The sequence below is a fragment of the Meriones unguiculatus genome, chromosome 3 (assembly GCF_030254825.1).
Source record: "Meriones unguiculatus strain TT.TT164.6M chromosome 3, Bangor_MerUng_6.1, whole genome shotgun sequence".
NCBI classification, from domain to species: Eukaryota; Metazoa; Chordata; class Mammalia; order Rodentia; family Muridae; genus Meriones; species Meriones unguiculatus.
The window spans coordinates 19,824,447-19,850,528 of record NC_083351.1 but is presented as its reverse complement, the minus strand read 5'-3'; the positions used below and the strand labels follow the sequence as shown (position 1 = coordinate 19,850,528).

Genomic DNA, 26,082 nt, shown 5'->3' with positions numbered 1-26,082 from the left:
AGTGGTGCATGCCTTTAATTCAAGCATTCTGGAGGCAGAAGCTGACGGATCTCTCTGAGGTTGAGGCCAGCCTAAAAGTCCCAGTGTTGTTCTCGGGAACTGGAGATTAAATGATACTTTAAAGAGCGTGGCACAATGATAGTTCAATAGAGGGTGGGAAGGGGAAACTGAGGACAGAATGTAAATGACTTCCCCCTAAACAAACACCACGCGGCAAGCAACAGTCGCAGCGTTAGGCCAGTCCTGGACTCTCTTCGTTGGGAAGGCTTCTTTGGTTGGTTCTGCAACTTCTTCTCTAGGTCCCTCACGCCACGCAATGAGCGATTTCTCCCCACACTGCTACGTGGACGGAGAGCTGGGCTCCGCCTCTTTTAGAGGGAGGGGCGTGGCCACGAGCGAGGCGGGGCGCAGGCCGGCGGTCGCGGGCGGATGACGTAACCGAGGTGCCGGGTTCTGCCAGTGCAGGAAGCAGCATGTTGGTCAGCGGGCGCCTGACATGGGCGCGATCGCGGGCGCCTCTGCTTGAGAGTCTCCCCGAGGCTTGGCGCCGCCACGGCCACAGAGCCTCCTCCTACTCCGCTTTCTCTGAGCCGTCCCGGGTGCGGGCGCTGGTCTATGGCAACCACGGGGATCCAGCCAAGGTCGTCCAGTAAGAGTCGGCGCCGACAGCAGGGAGGGAACTGGGGTTCCTGGAGGGTTTTAAGGCGGGCGGCGGACTGCGAGGAGAGGGCAGGGTCCGAGGAAGCGGACTCTGCTATTCGACCGAACCCCAGGGCGCTCCGCTAACTCGAGACCGGTGCTTCTCGGCGGCTGAAGACCCGCGAAGCACAGGTTCAAGAATGAAGGCCGGAGTTTATTGATTCGTATTGGTTCGAGGATTGTGGCAGGCACTCATTCGTCTGAATGGATGCTTTCCATTACTTGTCACGGCAACGTTTGGGAGTGGGGGTGGTAGTTTTTGGATGTATTCCCATTTTGCAGATGAGAAAAACCGAGGCACAAGAAGGTTAAAATTAACACTTGCCCAAAGTCACCCAGCCATTGAGAATAGGAATTTGAACATATGGTCTGACAGCCTACCTAAATTCTGCTCCTGTTTGTTTGCGTTTCACAGAGGTCGAGGGACTTGTCCAAAGTGATATGACTAATGATTGGAATAGGTGCTGGAATTCACCACTTTCTCATGTGAGTTTCCTTCCATCACACCAGTAAGCATCTTGGACTAGTTACAAAGAGTTGTTTAAACCCGGCTTGGTGGCACACGTATTTAATCCTAGCACTAGGGAGGCAGAGGCTGTCGGATCTCTGTTAAATTCAAGGCCAGTCTAGTCTACATGGTGAGTTCCAGGACAGCCAGAGCTATAGAGAGAGACCCTGTCTCAAAACAAACAAAAAGGAATTGTTTCACAATCCCAGCATTCTCTAAGTAAGAGGGTAATGAGTTTGAGACCAGCAATGGGTTACAATAATGAGCCTTTGTCTCAAAATACACACACACACAATAAACTACATTTTTAAAAAATTTTTAAAATTCAAATACAATTTAAGGGCTGTACATGATGGTGTGTGACTATAGTCCCAGCACTTGCTAAGGCAGGAAGATTGTGAATTTAAGGCCAGTCTGGACTACATATTGAGACCCTGCCTCAAAAACAAAACAAAAAGACAACAATTTGGGTTTACCAACATCCATCTTCTTAATATTATTTTCTCTTCCCTTCTTAATGTCTCCCTGTGTAGCCTGGAACTTGCCGAGTAGACTTGGCTGACCTGAAATGTATAGTGATCCTCCTACCTCTGCCATCCCCCAACCCCAAGCACTGGGACCAAAGCTGCCTACTTCTAATTCTTGGGGTGTATGTATAATTGTTGGGGTTTTTGTTGTTGTTGTTGTTGTTGATTTGTTTTGGTGGTGGTTGTTTTTTGTTGTTGTTGTTTGGTTTGGTTTGGTTTTTTTGTTTTCTGAGACAGTGTCTTACTTTGTAGCCCTGGCTCTGCCTCCCAGAAACGGAGATTAAAGGCATGCAACTCCAAGCCCCCACCCCCTTTTTAAGAGAGGCTAGGCTCTTAACTCCCAAGAGCAGGGATTATAGGTGTGCTCTTACTACTCTTGCTCCTCTTTCTTTCTCTCCCCCCCAAGAAAAGGTGTCCCTGTGTTGCCCAGGCTGGTCTGGAACTTGTGGCCCTCTTGCCTCAGCTTCTGAAGGAATTGAAATTACTGGCTACTGCTCTTTTAAATTGCTCTAACGGTAGAGGTGGTACAGGACCTTGAATTTATCTGACGCTCCCCTCTGCCTGTCAAAGCACCTAGCCGGTGCTTAAGCCATTACAATGGTTCTGTGTTTGCTGTGACTCAAGGAGTTATAAGGGCACTGCAGGGGAGTCTGCAGGTGCTTTGTGGTGGAGGACATTAGCCCATTCTTAGCCCTGTATGCTGTGTTTGTGAAGCGGCCCAGAGAACCCAGAGAACTTGCCAAACACTCCGCTAAGCCAAGTTAGGGCAAAGAGCTGACTCCCAAGTACCCTAATTCCCAGATTGGTGCTTTCACCTTAGCCCTACTCCCGGTAACCTTAACAGCTCTTTTGACTGGCAAGTTTTGTGTAGATTTATTAGTTGGCAATTCACATGCAGAAATTGTGGACTAAGATCCAACAGAATTTTAGAAGAGGATATTACCATAGACACAGGGTGCTCAAGAGGTTGACTGACTTGTCTAAGATCAAACATATTTGGTTCTAAATGTGTGTATGTGGGGGGGGAGGGGTCAGAGGACAGCTCTCAGGAGTCAGTTCTTTTGGGATCAGGTGATCAAACTCAGGTTATCAGCTTTGTGTACTTGGCACCTCTGCCACTGAGTCATCCCACCAGCCTCAATTTATATTTTGCTCATAAGCAATAAATCATGTCAGGGAAGACGTTTCCCTGAAGATTTTGCTGCAATGAGCTGATAAATAAAGCCCCATGAGCAGGGCTCATAAATGGACCCAAAATGAGAGCAGTGTGGTGCTGCTCCCAGAGGCTTGTCATTTCTGACTCTCATAGGCCTGCCACAAAACAACTGCTCCCTTCCTGTTAGCTGACCTTGAAGCTCATTTCCTTAAGAAGTGGACCTTTTATTAAGTTCTCCCAAGGTGATAAAGAAGGCCTGGGATGGGTATTCACCTGTGTGCAGGGGCCTCCTGACTGGTTTCCTGTTAGAGAGCCAGGGACACTGGAACAGACCAGTCTGTCTGCAGATGGCCCCGGGGGAAAAAAAAAAAAAGACAACTGCTTTTGTCTCCTGTGTAAACTCCTAGTCATTTCCCCCAAGTTGAGAAAATGACACCTGTACCAGGCATTCTCTTCAGCTGCGGCTTCACAGCTCAGTCAGCTGTGCTACATCTGAAGCTACTTCTGGGCTTCGCCACTGAAGTGCTTAGTAGGTCAGGGGCGACCTAGGCTTTACGTTTATTTACGCTCTGCAGGCCTTCAGGTGACTGCTTCCCAGCCAGTGTTGAGAAGCAATGCCTGTGGATAGATAGCCAAGCAGTCGGAATTGTCCCTGGTCTGGACCTTCCCTTCTGACCCAGATTCAGGCAATTTTGTTTGCATGTGTGCTGAGGCCAGTGACCAAGATTCCCTTTGTAGTCCTGGGTGAGATTTAGAGTAGCCACAGCCACCGAAGAATCAAGTGTTCTTTTCGCAACCTAATGACTGGGTATCTCTGAATTGGGTGACCAGTAGGGTCATGAAACTACCCAAAATCCAAACAACAGTTCCCAGACAGGTGTGTCTGTACTGTGGGCCGTTGCTGGGGAGGGGTGGGGGGAGACTAGGGGAAAGTATAAAACCAGACTGCAGAATTTTACAGTGTTCTGGAAATTTCAGAGGTGGCATAGCTGTTGTTCTCTGTACAGAGCTCTAGATTCTGTACCATAGAGGTCTGGAAACCACAAGGTCTGTTTCTTTCCTCCTCCCCACATCCTCTTATTCCTCCCCCACCCCACACAGCATTCCCTCAGAACTGTGCTGTTCTCTCAGTGCCAATGCGGAAATAACTTGTTTATTGTATACCCACCAAGCCGCAAGCGTGAGCTAAGTCCTCTGCAGAGACTATGTTATTCAAATAGGACAGGGGTGGCTCAGTATAGTGTCCTTACCTCCTGGGCATCACAAACCAGCATCGTCCAGCTTGGTTCACTCTTCCATTTAACAGATAAGGAAACTGAGCCTTCAGAAGATTGAAAGGCTCTTGCCCAAAGGACACGTAGAAAATTCCTTCTTAAAGTACTTCATGGGGCTTGGAGGAGTCCCTAGTACAGACCCAGACTGAAGCAGTTACAATCATTTGAAAGGTTTTTTTGTTTTGTTTTGTTTTGTTTTGTTTTTGTTTTTTTTGTTGTTGTTGTTGTTTTTTTTCCAAGAAGAGATGGAGTTTAAAATTGGGATTATGATAGCTTAGAAGAGAAAGTGAAATTACAGGTCATTCAGTTTTCCGAGTTTTCTGTTCTTTGTGGGAAGGGCAGGCCTGCCCTGAAACGAGGGTGATTCCAGTCTCTGCCTCCTTCTCCTTCTCTGTTCCTGCATCCAGCTGCTGTGGTTGCTCACACCTGTAATCTGAGCACTGGAAGTGGAGGCAGGAGCATCAAGAATTTGAAGCTAGCCTGGGCAACATGAGATACAGAGATACAGTGTTAAAATCTAAAAGAAACCCCTTAACTGTGTCTTCTCACCTGCCAGCCTCAAGATGAACCCACACTGGAAAACCTTTGGGTACAATACCTTTTACTTTACCAAGTTGTGTTGGTAGTGCATCCTCATTGTAGGATGCTATTTTTTCTTAGAGTCTTGATGTCAGTGTTGAAAACTAAAACTCTGCAGGTAACTTGATTCTTGTTTGTTTTTCAAGATGAGGCTGGCCTCGAACTCATAGAGATCTGCCTGCCTCTGCCTCCCTGAGTGCCAAGATTAAAGTCATGCACCACCACGCCCAGCTAGTAACTTGTTTCTTAAACCAGAATTATAGTACTTTTTAAATTGGCATTTTGGTTTGGTGTTCTGTTGAAGGCTCTTTTTCATAGTCAAAGATGAAGGAAGTGGAAATAATGTTCATTGATACAGGAAACTAGCCAGCACTGGTTCCCTGAGGGGCAGATAGGTGCTGGGCCCTGAAGATTCAGAGGCAAGTGATTAATACCTTTCCCCCAGGAAGCTCCCTAGTCTCATCCAGGAGCTGGGCCACCCAGTGGCCTAGGTGCTGTGGTGAATTCAGAACATAATGGGTATCCTAATCCCCTTTTGCCCTTGGGAAGTCACATTAGCAAGAAATCTAAGCCCCATGGTAGACGGAGTCATGCCATGTAAGGGGAATGTCCTAACAAAGGCTACAAGTGCAGAAGTCCTGAGGGCCTAGTGCTGCCTGGGAGGGATCTGTATAGTAACTGACCCAGAGGAGACTAAGCCAAGGTCTAAGGACTAAGCCAGCTTCTGTGCCAGTAACAGGTGCTCACAGCTCCCTCTTCTGTGTACCTCAAAATCTACAGTGCCTTTATAGCCTATGGTGGTTTATGGCCCCCATAGACTCAAGTGTTTGAATGCTTGGCCTATAGGGAGTGGCACTATTAGGAGGTGTGGCCTTATGAGAATAGGTGTGGCCTTGTTTGGGGAAGTGTGTCACTGTGGAAGGAGGCTTTGAGGTCTTCTTCACGCTACTCCCAATCTCCTGCTGCCTTCTAATCAATATGTAGAACTCTCGGCTCCTTCTCCAGCATCATGTCTTCCTGCATGCTGCCAGGCTTCTTGCCATTATAGTAATGGACTAAACCTCTGAAACTGTAAGCCAGCCCCAGTTAAATGTTTTCTTTTATAAGAGTTGCCTTGGTCATGGTGTCTCTTCACAGCAATAAAACCCTAACTAAGACATAGCCCATTCTCTACAAACAACACTCTTTCAAGATGAGGCCTTGTGTTAAGTAGCTTCCTGTCAAAACACATGCATGAGACAGCTTAGGAAATGGTGAGACTTTATTTGGGAGGTTGCAGTCAATGACTAGTGCCATTGCTTCTGGGTAGGGGTGTACATCAAAACTGTGCACCTTAGCGTGAGCCAGAAAAGAAGAAACTGGGTACCCCAATGACCTGAAGATCTACCTGGGCTTCACCTCTTACAGTGCCCTGGCCACCAAACCTCTAGCACATTTATGGTCTGAACTATAGCAGATCCCTCTCAGCACAGCACTGCAGCCATGGACACTGAGAAACTCATTTCTCTGGTCATCCTCTAACAGTTCTGTGAAAGTCAAGCACCACTGGAGCACCTGCTCCAGCATGTTGGGATGCTAAGGCAGGAGACTTGCATGAGCCCAGGAGTTAAAGGTTAGTCTGGGCAATATACTAAGACCCTCAAAAAATGCCTGGGGGATGGCAGAAATTTTGTTTGGTAAACCAAAAGCTGAGTCCCAAGTGGAAGATGAGCAGAGTCACCATGAGGCAGGAAAGCCAGCAGAGGCCCAGCAAGGCAGGGGAGTGACAGCTCTGGGACCTGAGAGTCCAGGGCTCCTTTAGATCTTCGGTTTAGACCACTCATCCTCCCTACTCTGGGTCACAAGCCAGGAACTGAGGAACCATCTCCCTCCTGCTTGTGACTTGTGTCCAGCTTGTTAACTACTAAAGACCCAGCATGCCAGGCACTTCTCGAAGTCACAGAAAGCAGCCTGTTGATCACGAGGACCATAAACAAACTCAGGAAAGCCACAGGAGGTGTCCGTCACTTTTGCCCAGTGCTGCATGAGACCATGCATTCCTGGCTCACGTGCTGAGCAGATGGAGAGGGCTCTAGTCGGTGACATTCCCTCTCAGTTGGGTCTGTCTGAAATTATTTGCAGTGATGGAGTGAAAGATGAAAGATAAGAACAAATGGTTGCTAATTAAACATGGAAAGCAGGAAAGCACTCCACAGAGATGCCCAGTGTCTACCTTACCCAGCAGATAGAACTGAGCCGGTCCCCAGGGGACTGGGTGCTTTTTTTCCCCCTCTCAAAAGGCTCTTTCTTCTGCCTGCTTTTGTTTCCCTTGTACTTCATATGGCATCACAGGTGTACAGCCTCAGCCTCAAAGGAGCCATTGTGACCTTATCCAGCCTGGGATCTGTCAATTGAGACAGTGGCAGCCCTCGGAGTGGCCTGGCGCCGTCATCAGACTCGCAGGGGAACGATATAAACAGTGCTAGGGAGGTGACTTGCAATCTAGCCAGGTTGTGTTTGGGTGCCTCGTTTGAGCTCTGCAACACAGGCATCGTTGCCTTTGGTGAACTTAAAAAAAAAGGGGGGGGGGACAAGAATTGCTCTAATTACACTGAAGGACCAGCTCCTGGAATTCAGACCCAGCCCTGTATTCCTTCTTGTCTCAGCAGTGGTATCCTTGACGACGCTGTTAGAGCTGCCTGCAGGAAGAGCCGTGTCTGTGGTATTGATGACATTCCATGGGGGCAGGCCGGGGCTGGTCTCCCTGGTGAGATGCAGCTGGACCAACACAGCTCGCCCTAGGCGGGGAGCAAGTATCAGGCCTCCCACCACCACCCAGTGCAGCTTCCACTTCACCGACTCTAAGCTCTGCCCTACCTGTCCCTACCCACATTTCTGCCCTCCTCTGTGACTCTGTGGGGCTTTCCAGGAGCCAAACAAGACCAGGGACAGTTTGTAGTCCAGTGTCCTATCTGCTATTCGGAGGTAGGCTGGTCTGTGAAAATCATGTTCCAGTCAGGGTAGCTGGACCATGCCTCCTGGGTTCCTCTGTGGCAAGACTTCTCAGAGCCTTGATGGTGCCAGTGTGCTGACTGTTAAAGAGGGGATTGGCAGGCAATTGTCCCTCAGATGTACCGAATCCCAGGAAAAGCTAGTCTCCTAGGAGAATCGCCAGTCTAGCTTCAGAGCAAGGCTTGCTACCTTTTTTGTTGTTATTGCTTTGCTTTTTGAGCCATTCAGCTTAGTTTCTCTGAGCCTCAGCTCCTCCCTTCTTTAATTAGCATGGTGTACTGCCCGAAGCATAGGTATTTGGGAGACTAAGCAACCTCAGATACCAGGGGACAAGCTTGGGAAGACCCAGGTAGCTGTCCTTTTGTGGTACAGCCTGGTGGCCAGAATTAAGTTTTAACACACAGTGGGCTGGCCGTTCTTTATGTCTGCTGCCCCTCCCAAAAGTTGCCTGCAACAGACTTCAAATGTAACGAGTCCCCTAATCCTTCCTCTCTGGTTGCTCAGCCAGGAATCATCACAGACTTCTCCCTCCCTTGACTTCCTAGGTAACGGCACTTTTATGCCACATTCTCTCACTGGAGATGAGTTTGGCCCTAGATACCTGTTGATGACTGAGGAGAAACCAACCAACCACACACACACACACACACACACACACACACACACACACCAGATGATAAGTAAAAAGAGTTCTGGGCTCCCAAGTCTGACGGATCAAGACCCAAACTTCTTTCCATAGTTCCAGGGAGCTCTGAAAACTGAGGGTGTGTAGGGAAGACAGCTTGCTACTGTGCATTCACCTGGTGTGAATATTCATGCCTCTTCCTGCCTGTGGACAGGAGCACCTGACAACAGGGCTGCTCAGCCCTCCAGGGTATAAACAACTCATGATTCTGAACTCTGGAGGACATCAGAGTCCAAGAACTCCAGAAAAAAAGATCTTGAACCTATGCTTCAATCATTTAAAAAACACAGGAAAGACTAGAGAGATGGTTCAGAGGTTAAGAACACTGACTGCTCTCCCAAAGGTCCTGAGTTCAATTCCCAGCAAGCACATGGTGGCTTACAACCATCTATCATGAGATCTGGTGCCCTCTTCTGGCCTGCAGATATACATGCTGGCAGAACACTGTATATATGATAAATAAGAAATAAATATTTTTTAAAAAAATACATGGATGGAAATGGGCAGCGATGGTGCTCAGCTTTAATCCCAGCACTTGGGAGGCAGATGCAGGCAGATTTCTGTGAGTTTGAGGCCAGCCTGGTCTACACAGAGAAACCCTGTCTCAAAAAACAACAACAACAAGAAAGGCATGGAAAGACTTCATTTCATCAACTAAACCACAGTCAACTCCCATGAGATGCTCTTAAGTGGTAGAGTCACCCCTGCTGCACACCAGAAGAGCTAAGAGAGTGACCCTGGCCAGGGACATCTTAGGGGAAGAAAGTTTGAGCTGGCTCTTGAAGGCTGAGTTCTCATTTCATGGAGAAGCTGTGGAAATGAAATTCTTGGCTGAGGGAGGAGTATGGAGAAAAAATGTGCAGGAAAAAAAAAGAAAAGAAAAGAAAAGCTGTGTCTAAGCAGCTTGAGCTCCTGGGCTTTGTCAGCTTACAGGAAAAGTCTGATTATCTGTCAGGATGCAGGAGAAGCAGTGAGGATAACTCGAAGAGGCAGCTAGTCTAAAAGCCTGCTTGCTCAGGGCTGGAATTTTTCTTTGGGATGCAGATTTACTACATAGAGTTCCAGAGAAATATCACTGATGGCCTCCCCCACAAGGTCTGCTGGGCTGGCCCTGCCCTGGCAGCCACCCTTTCCTCTCCCCTCAGGCCGATGTAGCAAGGCTCAGTCTCTCGGCCAGGTCAGGCTAGGGCTCATTTCACTGCTTGGTTTGGAGTCTGGTGCTTACCAGGTGGCTTCTTTTAACATCTGAGCGCCCGGGTTCAGACCAGATCAACCACCTACCACTGTTAGCAGCCTGAGAGAGTTATTTACCTCTTCTGTGCCTTTGTTCTTCAGCTATAGAAGCAGAACAATAGTCTGCAAGCTATTGAAATAGGGTGGAAGCTGGCAGATAAAGCACTTGGCAGGGAGCCTGGCTGATGAACACTCAGCACACAGCAGTTATCAGTGGAGGGAGGACCCCTCCCTCCTCCAGCTAGGTACACACGCGCTTGCGCGCACACACACAATCCTTAGTACTACCTTTCTTTTGCAAAGCCTTTTCTTCTGTTTCTGGTTTCCCACTTCTTCCTACTTAATGACTTTCTGGGGAGAGTTTATTTGTTTAGTTTCTTAGCAGATTCTTACTCATAGTGAGACCTGGTTTTTCTTTATGGGATCCTAACGGTCCAAGAGTTCCTAGCTTGTGTTCCCTAAATTCTTGCAGGTTGTCAGGATTTCCAAACACACATCTAGATGTTGGTGTGCAACCAATGCCAGCTTTGACTCAGCAGTATGCACTTCATAATCTCCAGGAACTGTGCCCTCTAGACGTGGCCTGTTAATATATCCCTCACACAAGTGTTACATCGTAAAGCCCGCAGCACAGAGCCTGGTGGGGAGAAAAGCTCAGGAGGATCTGCCTCTATTGTTGCTATTAGTATAAAACATTATTTGAAAAAAAAATCACTCTTTTAGCCTAAGATCATACCTTGGGTCTAATTAAAATTCTGGAGGAGGCAGGTGGATTACTTCAGCTTAGTGTGGGGATACTGTGGCACCATGCTAGGAGCCTCTGACTGGCAGTTACATGATTCAGCTAAGTAAAAATGAGGAAAATTATTACTTTGTAGATACATTTGGGCAGAGAAGTATTGCTGACCTGAAGCGTTATGTTTCAGGAAAGGAGTTTGCAGGCATTGAAAGTCACAGAGTGTAAAATTAAGGGCTTTCTCTGCCTGCTCTAGCTCCCAAATAATGACACGGAGACCTATATTTATTAAAAAGCTTCAAGCACTATAGCTGGGCACTTACTCATGTATTCTAACCCAAGGATGCTGGCCTGGCCTGCTCCCAGCCACATGGCCCATTATTTGCCATCTTAGTCTTGCTCTGGATGCTCCTTGTTTATCTGTGTCTTAATGGCAACTCCCTCTTTCCTGTCCCCATCTGGGACTGACCCACTCCCTGGAATCAGAAGTTCAGCCCTAACTCTCCTGTCCTGCTATGGGCTGTTCAGCTCTTTATTAACCATTCAGAAGATGGAGAACAATTTTTACACAATATTGAGACAAGAGATGCTTCATCGAAATGACAATGCCAACGTCTGGGCTGCAACTAGATCTCTGGGTACAGAAATCAGCATTTGAATACACAGAGCACAAAGCCATCTCCCAACAGCAGGGACTCTCTGGTGTAATGCAGTGATAAGTGGTGTCTATTCAGCAGGTGCAGTGGCTGGTTATATGTCAAGCTGACACAAGCTTTAGACATCTGAGAGGTGATAACCTCAATTGAAAAAATGTCACCATAAGCTCAGTCTATAGGCAGGCAAGCCTGTAGAGCATTTCCTTAATTAGTGATTGATGTAGGAGGGCCCAGCCCATTATGGGTAGTGCTGCCCCTGGGCAGGTGGCCCTGGGTGCGATAAGAAAGCAGGCTGTAAGCACACCTCCATGGCCTTTGCAGAGACGATGTCTCTGTGTCTAAGAGTGCAGGCTCTCTCAAGAGGACCCAGGTTTGTTTGAGCACCCTGTACAGCACAGCTGTATTGAGGTACACAGACAAATATACAGAGAGTTTTAAAAGAAAAATAAAGAACATTTATGTTGGGGCTGGCGAGATGACTCAGCAGCCAACAGCACTGGCTGCACTTGTAGAAGACCCATATGGTGGCTCACAAGTCTGTAACTCTAGTTTGAGAGGAACCAGTGCCCTCTCCTGGCTCCACAGGCAGGCACATGTGTGGTACGCACACATAACATTAAAAACACTCGTACATAGCTGGGCATGGTGGTGCACACCTTTAATTCCAGTACTCAGGGAGTTGGAGAGGCAGGCAGATCTCTGTGAGTTCTAGGCCAGCCTGGTCTACAAAGCAAGTCCAGGACAGACAAGGCTACAAAGAGAAACCCTGTCTCGAAAAACCAAAAAAAAAAAAAAAAGCAAGAGAACATACATATTAAAAATTTAAGAATAAAAAACACTTAGGTTTTTTGAGACAAGGCCTCACTATGTAGCCCATAGCTTGCTATGTATTTTTTTTTTGTAATTTTTTTAATAACAAAAGTTTCCTCAAAGCCCTCTGGCAGGTCTTTTTACATGTGTGGGGTCTCCATGTGTGTGGGTGAGCTAGTCCATGCAGGCATGTATAGAAGCTAGTGGCTGGCACTGGGGCATCTTCCTCGGTGTTTCTTCATGTTTGAGACAAGGCCTCTCATTGGACTTGGCGCTTACATTCACTAAACTCACTGACCGTGAGCCCAAGATCTGCCCTTCCCTGCTTTGCCTCCAGCGCTGGAGTTACAGGTGCTGCCATGCCAGCCTTTTTATGTGAGTGCTGAGGACCTGGAATCCAGTCCTCATGCTTGCACAGAAAACCTTGAGAGCTGCTGGAAGTGTTGCGGTTTAAACCTTCATCACAAAGTAGTCTAGCGCAGAGGAGGAATGTGCTCATGGTGCACAGCCACCTTGTGACATCAAGGTCCCCCAAGAATGAGCACTGCAGTCGGTGTGAGCCTACATTCTGCTGGTCCTCGAAGCGCCCCTTTTCCCTCAGAACCAGATCCCCGGGCTCGCGTGGCAACTGAGACATGCTGCCGACCTACTTTGGGGAGATAGTTTGAGCAGAAGACACTTGGTCTTGGCTACTGACAATTTCTTCCTGTGACTTTGTGCTTAGACTGAAGAACCTGGAGCTCTCTGCTGTGGAAGGATCTGACGTCCACGTGAGGATGCTGGCAGCCCCTATCAATCCATCTGACATAAATATGATCCAAGGTAACCTTGGTCCCTGGAGCTTATGATAATTGGCTCAGCAGCTGCCTCCTTTCTGCTCCTCCTCACATAAGATATGAAATTCTCAGGACTGGCAGAGGCTGTCCTCTAGAGGAGCTCTCTGCACACAGTATTAGCTACTCTCTGGCCAGCCTCTGAGCATGAGGCTCTGTGAGCTGGAAGGATTGCAGTAGTGGTAGACCATCCCTCTGAAGAGCCTGTGACATGCTGGACTCCTTTCTTACTTGAGCTTACCCTCGTGGTAAGCATGTGCCCAAAGAGCATTAGCTCCCTGCAGAGTCAAGAAAGCTGAAGGCCAGAGTTTGGTTAGGTGGACAGCTAGGGAGGGCAGGGCCCTGGTGAATGCCAATGTGACTGACCCCAAAGTCTAGGCCCTCCAGAGTCCCAGCCTAACCTGGCAGTGTGACTGCATTACTTTTCCGTTGCCTTGATAAAACACATAACCAAAGCACTTAAAGGCATTTGGTTCTGGGGTTTAGAGTCTGCAACGGTGGGGCACAGGCAGCAGGAAGCAGAGGACTCACATCTTGAACCCAAAACACAGAGTAAGGACTAAGAATGGCACAAGGCTTTGAAGACTGAATCCCACCTTCAGTGACACACTGTCACCAAGACCACACCTCCTAGACCTCCCTAAAAAGTGCCACCAGTTCAGGATCAATTGTTCAGATAGATAAGTCTCTGGGTGACACTGTTATCCAAACCACCACATTTACCCTCTGAATTCTTCTCTCCCAGGAAACTATGGCCTCCTTCCTAAGCTGCCTGCTGTTGGAGGGAACGAAGGTGTTGGAGAGGTGGTAGCAGTGGGCCCCAGTGTGTCTGGATTGAGGCCGGGAGATTGGGTGATCCCAGCAAATGCTGGTTTGGGTGAGTGTCCCCAGCAGTGAGCAGCCATGCATTCCTCCAGATCCTAGTTCATGTATCCTCAGTGTAGCTAAGCAGTGCCAGATTCACTGTTAAGTTAGGCCTGCCTCCAGCAGTGTGGAGTCAAGAGCACAGAGTCCTGTTTGCTGTGCCCTGGAGGGACATGCCTGTGTGTACACCAACTTGGCTCCATGTTGATTAGAGCTATGAGTATCTGATTCTTTATGTCCTTGAGTCTCTGCTATAAGGTGTGGTGCAGACTACAAATAAGGTTGGCCCTGCTGTCCGGAAGACTCGGATCTGACTGAAGTGTCAGGAACTATCTCAGAAAAGGGAGTACCCCAAGGCTAAGGGAGCAGGAGTAATTGTGGCTGCTCCGCATGCATGTGCATGAGACAGACAGAGATGTTAATGAGGATATTTCAGGCAAGACTGTGAGAGTCCATTAGAACATGTTGGTGGAAGTTGTTTAGGCAGAGTTGAGCCGAAGGCATTTCCTATGGAAAGAGTAAAATGAGCAAACATCAGGGTGAGTGTGAGAAATGGAAAATCCAGTGTAGCCCCAGCAGAGGCTTTGCCTATGGGAGAAGTTACATAATGAGAAAGAAGGTTGCAGAGGTAGAGTGGGGCACATAGGGCAAGGCCCTGAAGAGCCAAGCTGAGGCTAGCATTTAGTGTATATATGGAAAGAGTCATTAGAGTGTTCTGCTTTCCAGTCCTTGTTTTCAAGGCACGCCCATTATCCAAAGGGATCTTCATGGTAGCCACAAGAGGGATGTGTTCCCTGAGATTCGTGAGGTGGCGGGGATGAAGTGGAGACCAGAGGAAAGGATAAGAGAGCTTTAATAAAGTATAGATAGGAAGATATCAGCACACCACACCAAAGAAGAGGATTGGCACCTCTCGGCTTTGTCTGTTGAGGCCTTTGTTAAGATGGGTGTGAGAATTGCTTTCTACCTAGGATGAAATGAACCTGGGATGTCAAAACAGCTTTATCTTCTCGGGCAAGCTGAAGAAATAACTAACCTATATTTTTGGTTTCTGTTGGATTTTTTTTTTCCTGAGACAGGAATTCAAATTGAATCCACCTGCCTCTAGCTCCCAAGTGATAGGATTAAAAGTATGTGCCACTACACCCCACCTTCTAAGATTGTTAAAGTTTTAGTTAATATGTATGTGTATTTTGGCAGCATATACAATTGTGTACCTCAAGTGTGCGATGCCCTCGGAGGCCAGAAGATCACTTGGAACTGGAGTTTAAAAGGGTTGGGGGCCACGTGCTAGGAAGTGAACCCAGGTAATCTGGAAGAACAGCCTGTGCTCTTAACATGAAGCCATCTTTCCAGCCTGTTTTTTGTTGTTGTTGTTTTGTTTTTAACTGTAAGGTGGCTAAAGGCTGTTCTGTGTGGCCCCAAACTGTAGGTATTTGAGGTAACACATAGCCAACTGAATCGACTAGCTCAGGTTTACCATTTAGCCCATTTTCTTCTAGCTTTTGGCCAGAAAGGGACCCCTAACTACACTTATTGTCATCAATTTACCCTTTAGCTTTGAGATCAGTTTGAGGCCCCAGTCCTCTTTGTTCATTTTTACGAAGTAATGACATGCAGTTGAGGAAATTTTAGTGTTCGAATCTTGAGTTGACCTTTTTGAGTTCAGCTCCCCTGATTCCCTAATGCCTTGCCCAGTAGCATGGCAGAGAGTCCATCCAGTCCAGCCATGTATGAGGAGCTGAAGCTTGGGAAGCAAAGTTTGCTCAGACTCAAACACAAGGGGAGAGAGAGCCCAGTGGAGTCTTGTCTGCTGTGTTTCCCACTGTCCTCTGTCAGGACTCTTTGGTCTATGACTCACAAAGCCTAAAACTTATTACTGTACATCGCTGTGCATGTAACTCTCATGAGGACTCAACACCACGAGCTTTTTCTCTTTCCTCCAAGTCTGCCATCTTTGATGCCCTTTTACCAAGAAGGGGAGGCTGGGGTTGGGCGTGCAGGGGTTCCTTCCTCACTACCCTGCCCCATCCTGCCTCAGGGACCTGGCGGACTGAGGCCGTGTTCAGTGAGGAAGCACTGATCGGAGTCCCTAAGGATATCCCTGTCCAGAGTGCCGCCACCCTAGGTGTCAACCCCTGCACAGCCTACAGGATGTTGATGGACTTTGAACATCTGCAGCCAGGTAGGATCCTGAAGCTCGGGAGTAATCCCAGGTCTTCCCACCGGGGGACACCAAAATCCTGCCTCAAAGGACTTAGGAACTCGCTGGCACACATGGCAGAGGGAGGGGCCCTGGGGTCAGTGACAGGCTCTAACCTGAGTAAGTCGTACTGTTCTTAAGTAAAAAGATGTTGATGAGTTGGTTCCTCGAAAACACACTGTGAGAAGTGCTGGTCACATTCCCCAGAGCTGGGGCTGGAATGCTGTCACCCAGCAAAAATGTGTTGAGCTGTGCTAAGCTTTGGGGACACAAAGCCAGGGGGACGGACAGTCACTGTTTTCAGTAAAATGCTGAACTCAATGGTAATAGTTCCACTCAGCACTCCCACTCGCATGAGCGCCTCTGCGGGCATCCTCCCTGTGGAGTGCATCTTCAGAGCCATGTGGAAGGGCCTGTTAGGGATTAAGAACTCAAGCCCCAGGCAGACAGTCTGAACCAGGCTTCACCTCCACCTCCAATGGTGTGAGTTCACCATTCACATCAGTGCTCACCCATACGATGGCAAGTAAGGGGTGCCAGAGACATGTAGGTCACTAGAGTCTGAAGTTTAGTCCTCCTTTTCATCAGTGAGGAACAAAGACCCACAGAGGTGAGCTGTTATAGGAAGACACCCAGCAAGTAAGCAGCCAGACTGTCACTCGAGTTCCTCTGAAAGCAGAAACCGAGCAAGCCTTGGGCAAGCATTCTGTTTGGGAAGTGTTCACTAGAAGCAGGAGAGAGGGACGGAGAAAGACAGGACAGAAGCAGAGCCCATTAGAGCCAGGTGCAGCTGTCAGCAGCTTGGTCTCAGTCACTGGGGATCCCCTCAGGTTCCTTACACACTACAGAGTTAACCCCAAAAGTCAGAAGACTGCCCAGCTTATTTTTGTTGCTTTTGGGGGTTTCGTTTTTTGTTTACAGTTCTAGGAATAGAATCAGGGGCCTGGAGCATGCCAGGTAATCACTCTACTCCTCATCTCTCCCCAGCCCTACCTTCCCACTGTTTGAGGGCTCACTGCACACTGCATATCTGTAGCCATGCAGGGATGGAGAAATCAGCTATCGTCCTTCTCTCATGCCAGTGAGAAAACTGAGGCCAAGAGCTGTTGGACTGTGATGAAATTAGATAGCCACTGACCAAGGCCCTCAGCCATGACAAGGAATCTTAGGTGCCTTTGGCCACGAAAGCCAGGAATGGTGAGAGACTTTTGTTGGAGTCCTAGTACAGCCAGCACTGGGCGCCTCTTCTCATGTCCTGGTCCTGAGGTCACTGCTGATTAGGGCAGCCCTGTGCTTGATGGAGCCAGGCCTTCTAATACCACCCAGTGTAAATGCCTGCAGCCTCACTGCCTCAGGGCCGATGAGGCCAAACAAATTCATCACCTGACCCAAAGTAAGAATAACTGTCACATTGTTCACTAGAACTTATGCATATATGAACGCAGGTAATGGAAACTGAAGTTTGGCAGCCCAATACTTGCCTTTGCTGTCTTTGTTACTGCTCCATATTGCTGTACTCCTCAGCTCCAACGGAAACAAATCAATGCTGCTGTCAGCCTACACAGGAGGTTCAGCATTCACTAGTGATTGATAGGTTGGAGCCCTGGCCACGGCAAGTGAGCAAACTTGACTGAGGAGATGTACTTGCCACTAGCTGTAGCCTATTCTGCATTGACTCCTGCTGCCTTTCAAAACCAGACAGCGTTTCCAGCCAACAGAGCATCTTCCTGCTTACTTGGCTTCAGTCAGACAGAGACACTCTGATAGGCGCTCTCAGGCCTCCTGTTTTCTAGGGAAGACAAACCGAAATTCAAAGAGGCCATGCTATGGCCTGTCTCAGTTGGTTACAGTGATTGGTGAAGCAAGATGCATGAGAAGCTCCATCATGTTCCCTAGTGCGCCACACTGCCTCTCCCACTGGTGAATTACAAAGCTAAGCCTGGGCTTTGACCACAGTCATTGTGTATGAGTGAGGGTATAGCTCAGTTGTAGAGTACTTGCCTGGCATGCTCAAGGCCCTAGATTCTATCCCAAGCACCACAAAACAAAAGCAAACATTCTGTCGGGCCCTGGAGCTTGGCATTTCTCCAGTCTGGCTCTCATTTCAAGGGCACCTTTACTAAACAATACATAAGGGAATAAGGTATGACCTCCCCAAGTACTAAGGTAATTAAGAGATGTGCACCTTTGCACAGCTGAGTATAGGACACAGTTACATGAGACGCCATGGAGGGCTTCATGAAGCCACAGTAAAGTGGAGCTTAAAAAGGAAGAGACCAGAAAACCATTTCAAACCAGAGATGTGGCCTCAGCATGGGCCAGTGAGATGACGGAGCAGGCAGAGGTGCTTACCGCTCAGACCGACAACCTGAGTTCAGTCCCTGCACCCGCTCCTGCCCGCTGAGCTACACATACACGTGCACATACACAGAAAGGTAAATGAGATAGGAAATGGCCCAAGCAGAGAGCACAGGGCTTAAAAACCGGAAAGATGACCAAGGGCAGTCTCAGAGCAGGCTCTCAAACATGGACAGAGTGGCCAAGATCTGTGACGCATTGTGGGTGTGGTGGGATGTGGAAAGTATGGCGATAACAGTGAGTGATAGTTCAAGGTGTGAGAAAGCTTGCACTGCTGGGCCCTGGATCCCAGGCTGGGAGCCCTCAACCTGCCACAGGTTTGCAGCACTTGACTTAGGTCTCTTACACAGGAGACTCTGTCATCCAGAATGCGTCCAACAGTGGAGTGGGGCAAGCAGTCATCCAGATCGCCTCAGCCCTTCGCCTAAAGACCATCAACGTGGTCCGAGACAGGTATGTGGGGAGGCCGAACCTATTGGAAAGGCCTTTCCACCTCATGTCCCTGTGCGTCCTACATCTCCACCAGATGGCGCCCTTGCGTGGGCATGACTGGGCTGGCTGCTGAAGCACAAGCATTCCCGGGGCAAATGAAGTCCCTGTGAAGTCTGAAACAAAGTTGACAGGAGGAGGCAGAGGTAGCCCTTACTACAGTCAGGAGTGTTGGAGACTTGGCTTAGGATAACCCCCGCTTTCAAAACCACAGTTCCTATTTGGGAAGGCCTGGAGTTGGACTGTTCTCTGACTCTCTAGCCCTACCACTTACCTTTGTGCACTGAACCCAGCTGTGAAGGAGGTGGGGCAGGCTTGTGATCTCTCTTTTACAGATGAGAAAGCTGAAGTTTCCGAGAAAGGAAGCAGCTTGCTCAGGAAGACACAGCAAGTCAGTAACAGACTACCTTCTTTCCGTTGTCCCCTCCAGCCCCTTTAAGCCTCAGTGTGCTCCAGTGTGGCCCAGTCACTTGAATCCGTTCTCTCTAGGGTTGGCCGAAAACGGCCCCTGCATCTGCAGTAGTGATGATGCAGTGATTCTGTGTGCCTGGGCCAAGAATCAGGGCAGCTATGCACTAGAGTGTTTGCATGATACCCTGCAGTTCTCTGGAGAGCAAGAGGAAAGAAAGTGGTATCTGAACAGAACTAGGAAGTAAAATGGCTCTTCCCTGGGCACAGATTGCTAGCATGTGTGCTCTGGGTTTTCAGATTATCTCCCAGCCTGGCTCTGTCCAGGGAGGAATGGCCAGTGGGAAAATGAGGCAAGAGCTGGCGGAGCATGATTAAATTATGGAGACGGCGCCTGCTTAAGGTCTGGCTTAACCTCAATCCCAGTTCTCAAAACAGAAACATGTGTTCCAGGGCTGTGGCATAGGGGTTCAGGGAGCTTGAGGGAGGGGACTCAGCCAGCATGACTAAGGCCCTTGATTGTGTTTGGTTTCCAGGCCTGACATCCAGAAGCTGACTGACAGACTAAAGGGTCTAGGAGCTGACTATGTCCTCACAGAGGAGGAGCTAAGGATGCCCGAGACAAAAGCTGTCTTCAAGGTACCCAGCTTGGGGCTAGAGAGATGCTTAAGCATTTAAGAGCACTGTTGCTTTTACAAAGAACCCAGGTTTGAGTCCCAGCACCCACATGGTGGCTCACAGCCATCTGTAACTCCAGTTCTAAAGGATCCAACACCCTCTTCTGAGCTCCATGGGCACCAAGCACACACATGGTACACAGACAAATGTGCAGGCAAAACATTCCCATCTACATGCACAAATAAGTCTTTAAAATTTTAAAAATAACCAACGAACCCAGCTAAGAACACTTCCCCTCAACCTCCATCCCATGCCATCTCCCTGTAACTGGAAAATCTAGGTGCCCTGGCTCCTTACTGCAACCATTATCTCTTCTGGAAAGGACAAAGGCCCCCCCCCGCCCCCAACCAAAGCTTGGGGACAGTGCCAGGCTGGTAAGCGCTGTAAATGCCCAGACTCTGGGAGGGGGCAGAAGCACACAGACTTTAGGAAAGCCAAGGTTTTAAACATTTGTAGTGTGCTCCATTGGCCTACGTGGCAGATGGGAGTCAGAGCTGGATGAAAGCATGGAGAGAGAACAGAGAGAAGCTCCATTTCCTAAGCCTCTGCCTCACATTTACCTGACCATCCCACAGAAAAGCTCTACCAAATAGCTGACATAGATGCTGCATAGGGAGGAGACACAGCCTCAGAACCACATCATCACAAAGTGGTGAGGCTGGACCACGTCGCTTGGAACTCAAAGCCAGTGCCTTTGTAGAGCATCCACCCCAGCAGACCCAGTAAGTGAGCAGACCCGGTCCGAGTCTGTTTGCACTAAACCATATGGAAGGACCAAATACCCGCTGTTGAGAACATTGGCCCTGGAGAACACTGCCACTGTGGGAGGTCAGCACATCACCTGTAAACTTCTGTTCTTTCACACTGAACAGAGATGCTCCTTGTCTGTGCTTCCCAGCATCCTGGGATGGACACCAGGATGGAGCTGCTAAAGCCCTTCCCAGGCAGATAATAAGTCCCAAAGTCATCCACACTCAATTTCCTTCTCTCTCTGACACAGCACTTGGGCCTCAAAGTGCTGCTTGTGGCAGCTTCAAACCCCTCACTGTAGGCTCCTTATTTTGCAGGACCTGCCCCTGCCCCGACTGGCTCTCAACTGTGTTGGTGGGAAGAGTTCCACAGAGCTGCTGCGGCACCTAGCGTAAGTCTCTCAACCTGCGGGCCTCCATCACATCACCACCACTTGCTCTCTGGCCTACCTTTCCCAGCCTCTGTGGATGAAAAGTCTGGGCAGCCATTTCTCTCCAAGGGCCTAGGAGTCATCACCTAGGGGCTTCTTAAAAAGTCATACAGTCTAAACTAAGTAACTTTGAAATTAGCTGTCTTTTAAAACTAGAATTAATGTGGAGGAAACATTACACTTCTTACAAAATATTTTGGAACCTATGAAAATGCTGAGGGAAAGGGAGAGATGGGGTTCATCAGTGCCCACCCACTGGGGAGAAGCTCCATTCACTGTGTTCTATGCTCTAACTGGAGGACACCTAAGAAACATTTACCAGCTGAGCCAGTCCCTCCACAGCGACTCAGCCTACACATGAGCTGCTGGCTATAGAGGCGGCTGAGCTGCTGCGGGAGAGCATAGACTGGGGCAGATGAGCTCCACAGCTGTGCTGAGAGTCAAGCCTCTGCAGTGGCTGCTGCACCATCCCACAGCCATGGGCAGGCGTTGCTATTCTAAATTCCTGTTTTGCTTTTCCTTTTGGTACTGGGGATTGAACATCGGCCTTGGGCATGCTAAACACATGTTCTGTCACTGAGCTGTGCCTCAGCCCCTATCTTCATTTTATACTTAAAAAAAAAAATGAAACCCGGAAAGGGTAATCACTTCATTCAAGGGGTAGTTGGCAAGGGTGGCCTCTGAGTTTTCATAGCTATAGAATACCCTTATTTAGCCAACAAGCAGCCTGTGAGGCTGACCGCATCCTCCAAGCTAATGATAAAGGAAGCAGTGGTCCTGGTGCGGATGCAGACATTAGAAGGACTAGGTTCAAAGCACAGCTCTGCTACTCAATAGATGTGGACCTGTGAAATATTGGGCAAAACGTGAAGATCCAAGCCTCAGTCTCTTCATCTTTAAAATGGGAGTAAGAGATATGGCTCTGCCTCTGCTGGTTAGAATAAGGAACATGGGTGATGCAGAAATGATGAAATTCAGCTCTCTCCTGCAGAACAGACACCAGTCTCCCCCGATGCTACTCTGGTAATTCATGGAGACAGTACAGATAACATGCTTAGAGCCAGGTCTGGTACAAGGGCAGAAGGCTTACTTTCCCTAGAAACTTTCTGAAGGAGCACCATTTGAGGGAATTTAAGGCTAAATTAAGTGAGGCTTATAGGGCACCCTGTAATCTTAGCACTTGGGAGGCTAAGGAAAAGGATTGTCATGAGTTCAAGGCCAGACTGAGGTATGTGCCAAGTTTGAGGGAACCATAAGGTCCACAGACATAGTCAAACACACGCACATACACAAAGAGAGGCACGGAGAGAAACAAATGTGGAGCCTGGGGATACGGCTTATAACGTGCTTAACATGTGAAGATTCAGGTTTCTCTCCAGCACTTCGATTGACAGGTAGGTAGGTAGGTAGATATAGCAGTTGATTCCATTATGTCCTTTTCAGGTTTCCTCAGTTGCTCCAAAATGTGCCTCAGGTCATGTTTGATCACAAAACTCCTAAGAGATTCAAGGAGCAAGCACGACAGCAAAGGTTAAATCTAGCATATATCCTTAGCAACTCTAAGAAATTACATTAGGTCTGGGCATGTTGGCACCTGCCTGGAATCTCAGCTGAGACAGGAGGATTACAATTTAGATACCAGCCTGGGCTACATGACAAGACCCTGCCTAAAAAAACAAAACAAAACAAAAAATTGCATTTGTGTCACGCATATTTGCCAGTTGAGAGGGGTGTCAGATTGCAGGTACCAACAAAGCCCCTTCATTGTCCCCTTCACTGTTCATATCACTCCTTAGCTGAAGAGCTACTTCATGGCACTGATCTCAGCAGTGAGCATTTACAGATGAAGAGACAAAGCCTGAACCATTTTCATTACCAAGGTCATACTTTCGTAGAGCCCAGACTGAACCTAGCCTTGATTATCTGGAGCATGAGAATGTGTCCCTGTATTTGGTTTTGAGATGGGGGTAAAGCTAAAGTTGGCCTTGAACTTAACTTAATCCTCCTATCTCAGCCTCCCAAGTACTGAGATTGTTGGCTTGAACCCCCATGCCTAAATTTGTTTATTTGCCTGCTTGCTTGTGTTTAAGACAGTCTCACTGGAACCCTGGCAGGCCAGGAACTTGCTGTGTGGACCAGGCTTGCCTCCAATCAGATCAGGCTGCCTCTGCTTCTCAAGATTGGGATTAAAAGCACATGCCACCATGCCCAGCATGTGTGATATATTCAATATAAGTTCTCGCCTCCTAGTTCTTTAAGTGAGAGATGGCTCAGGAGTTAAGAGCACTGGCTGCTCTTCCAGAGGTCCTGAGTTCAATTCCCAGGAATCACATGGTGGCTCACAACCATCTATAATGAGATCAATGCTGTCTTCTGACGTGCAGACAGAACATTGTGTACATAATAAATAAATAAATCTTAAAAAAAAAAAAAGAAAGAAAAGAAAAAGGAACTGAGAAGCTGTATTTTCTTAAAGCTCCCCAGGGATTCTAAGATCCAGAACTGGTTCTTGTAAGTGCCTTAGCAGGTTTCTCTTGGGGGACCTTAGGCCATGGAAGGTTGTCTTTGCCTGCACTCACTCTTCATTCTCTCTGGACTCTGCAGGCCTGGAGGAACCATGGTGACCTATGGGGGAATGGCCAGGCAGCCTGTAACAGCCTCTGTGGTAAGCTGAGGATACCTTCAGACCAGAGCGTAGACACCTCCTTCCTTACACTGCAGTTGTCTAAAACTCGGGGGACCAATGCCTGAAGCAATGCTCTAAGTTCTAGTACTCAAGGCCCCAGCACATCCTTCTGTGTCCACAGAGCCTGCTCATTTTTAAGGACCTCAAACTTCGGGGATTTTGGTTGTCCCAGTGGAAGAAGAACCACACTCCAGGTGAGTGGCTGATGGCCTTGATACCAAGGGTAGAAGGAAGGTAGAGCTATCTGGCTGCAAAGTGACCAGCTACTCTAAAACCAGCAGAGTGACTGAGTCCTCAACCTCACAATAGGATAGGGGACTATAGTCAGTCAGCAAATCACTTCTAGATGGGGCTGGCTGGCCCTTGGGCACAGAGTCTAGTAAGATGGTCCAGCCCTCATTCTAAGGAGCTGACTGAGGTGCTGGGAAAGCCTGTCAAGTTAAGGGAGCATATGGGGTGCAATGGTATACACGTGTAATTACAGCCCCCACGAGGCTTGGGTGGGAGGATTCTGAGTTCAGGTCATCGTTGGTTATTCAGCTAGATGCTGTTTCAAAAGAAAGAGGGAAAAACAAAAGAAAAACCAGCTCAAATGGTGCTTTCAGCATCAGCAGAGCAGATCTAGATGGGCCTGGCCTAGCTGGGGAGCTGTGGGTAAGTTACTGAATCTCTGCCTTGGCCTAAGCATTGTGAGTTTAAACTCTTTTGAGCCATTTGACAAGAGAAAATTGAGGTTCAGAGCCATGAAGGCAATTACCCAAAGCTATCCCATTTCAGGAATGGGGTTGCCAGGGTGAGCAGATGGCCCTCTCAACTGCTTGGGCCTAGCTCCCCAGATTAGGAACCAAAGCTGAGAACAGAAGAATGACAGACTTGGAGCTGACTAAAGGAAAGGGATGGAAGTGGTGGCATGCATAGGGGATTTGTGTAGAAAAACAGTATGTGCAAAAGCTCAAGAGAGTGATCGGAAGGGCTGGGAGGTAACTTAGTTGGCAAAGTGCTTGTCGAGCAAGCTTAGAACCTGAGTTCAAATCCCCAACATCCATGTAAAAAGCCTGTACCCCAGGACTACAGGGAGAGGGGAAGTGGGTAGAGTAACCCTGCCTAGCTACATCAAAGAGCTTCAGGATCGGTGAGAGACTGTCTCAAAAATAAAGATGTCCTGAGAATAATGGTGCCACCTTTAATCCCAGCACTTGAGAATCAGAGGAGGATAGATCTCTATGATCCAGAGTTCCAGGCCTCTCAAGGCTACATGAGATCTTGTCTTAGTCACATTTATAAGAAATGTGACTAAGAGCACCTCAGTGTGTGTTGGTCTCACCTACACACATACACACTTAGAAGTACATACACTACACCCAAAGTAAATATTTAAAAAGAGAGTAGAACCCACCACACAGGGCACCTGTAGCGTTAGGTCTGATTTTGGACTGAGAAGTTAGAGGACAGGTTCTGACCAGATTGCAAAATGCCTGATGAGACTTTTTTAACGGTTCATACTCTTGCCTGAAGATAACTGGGGCGCCAGCTTGGTAGAGATTTTGTTTGTTTTGTGGGGTTTGAGTGTGTGTGTGTTTCAAGACAGGGTCTCACTGTGTAGACCAGGCTAGCCTGGAACTCAGAGCTCCACCTGCCTCTGCCTCCCAAAAGCTAGGAGTAAAGGTATACACAATTATGCCACCAGGATGTAGTGTTTTTATTAGAAAGTAGGATTAGATTTGAAGGTTGAGTTTGTTTCTATGAAAAGCACTTCTCAGCCAAAGCCTTCAACTCGATTCCTGCACTGCATCTGGCCCTCAGCCACAGGCTGGCCCAGGAAGGGATGTGGTTGCCTTAGTTGAAGAGTCTATTGGAAGCCCAGGACTGTCAAAGAGAACTTTTCCTCATCTAGTCTGTTGCTGTTAAGCAGTGGACCAGGTCTTCGGGGCCTCCTCTGGCTTCCCTAGTTCAGTTATGCTGCCCCACCTGCCATTCAGGGCCCGCTCTTCACCAGCCCTGTCCTGTGGATCTGTGGTCTTAGTCATCACTGAAAAGGGTAGTTACTGCCCACCCTACAGTTCTAGGACCACTCTCCATGTTTCTCTGTCTGGTATTGGCCTTCATGTTCATCTCAGACCCTGGAGGGGACACTGGCTCAGGGTCATCTCATTAAACCTCACCTGTTGTTCCTTGCCTGACTTCCACCTCCTGCAGATGAGTTCAAGGAGCTGGTTCTCACTCTCTGTACACTCATTCGCCAAGGACAGCTCACAGCTCCTGCCTGGTCCAAGGTTCCACTGCAAGACTACCAGCAGGCCTTGGAAGCCTCCATGAAGCCCTTTGTGTCTTCGAAGCAGATTCTCACCATGTGATTAATGGAGAGGACCAGAGGAAAACAGAAGACAGACCAACAAGACTGGCTGGCTGTGGTCCCTCCACGAGGACCCCATTCTTCCCCAGGCTGCCTTCCACTCACTGTCTCTTCCCAATAGGAGGGTAGGAGGCCAGTCCTAGGGTCCCTAATAAAACTTGAACTTCCTGAGCAAA

At 48.4% G+C, this 26,082-nt stretch overlaps 1 protein-coding gene across 4 annotated transcripts; it reads left to right on the top strand.

Moving 5' to 3' along the window:
• Window positions 1–418: 418 nt before the first annotated feature.
• Mecr (mitochondrial trans-2-enoyl-CoA reductase) lies at window positions 419–26,082 on the top strand. Of its 4 annotated transcripts, none has more exons than XM_021658303.2 (11): window positions 509–649; window positions 1,115–1,185; window positions 12,579–12,676; window positions 13,433–13,564; window positions 15,593–15,736; window positions 18,463–18,565; window positions 19,546–19,648; window positions 20,755–20,828; window positions 23,472–23,532; window positions 23,675–23,747; window positions 25,750–26,082. In XM_021658303.2, the coding sequence occupies exons 2-11, from the start codon at window positions 1,148–1,150 to the stop codon at window positions 25,905–25,907; spliced, it is 984 nt and encodes a 327-aa protein (XP_021513978.1). In that variant the 5' UTR covers window positions 509–649; window positions 1,115–1,147; the 3' UTR covers window positions 25,908–26,082. The 4 variants fall into 4 exon arrangements, with proteins under 4 accessions (XP_021513977.1, XP_021513979.1, XP_021513978.1 ...); XM_060379440.1 differs by having other exon boundaries at window positions 525–641; XM_021658302.2 differs by lacking the exon at window positions 1,115–1,185 and having other exon boundaries at window positions 419–649.

Coding starts and splice junctions, on each gene's coding strand:
- Mecr (XM_021658302.2), top strand. CDS start 474: ATGTTGGTCAGCGGGCGCCTGACATGGGCGCGATCGCGGGCGCCTCTG. Junction 13,565..15,592: donor CCCAGCAAATGCTGGTTTGG/GTGAGTGTCCCC, acceptor ATCCTGCCTCAG/GGACCTGGCGGACTGAGGCC. Junction 23,533..23,674: donor AGCCTGTAACAGCCTCTGTG/GTAAGCTGAGGA, acceptor CTGTGTCCACAG/AGCCTGCTCATTTTTAAGGA.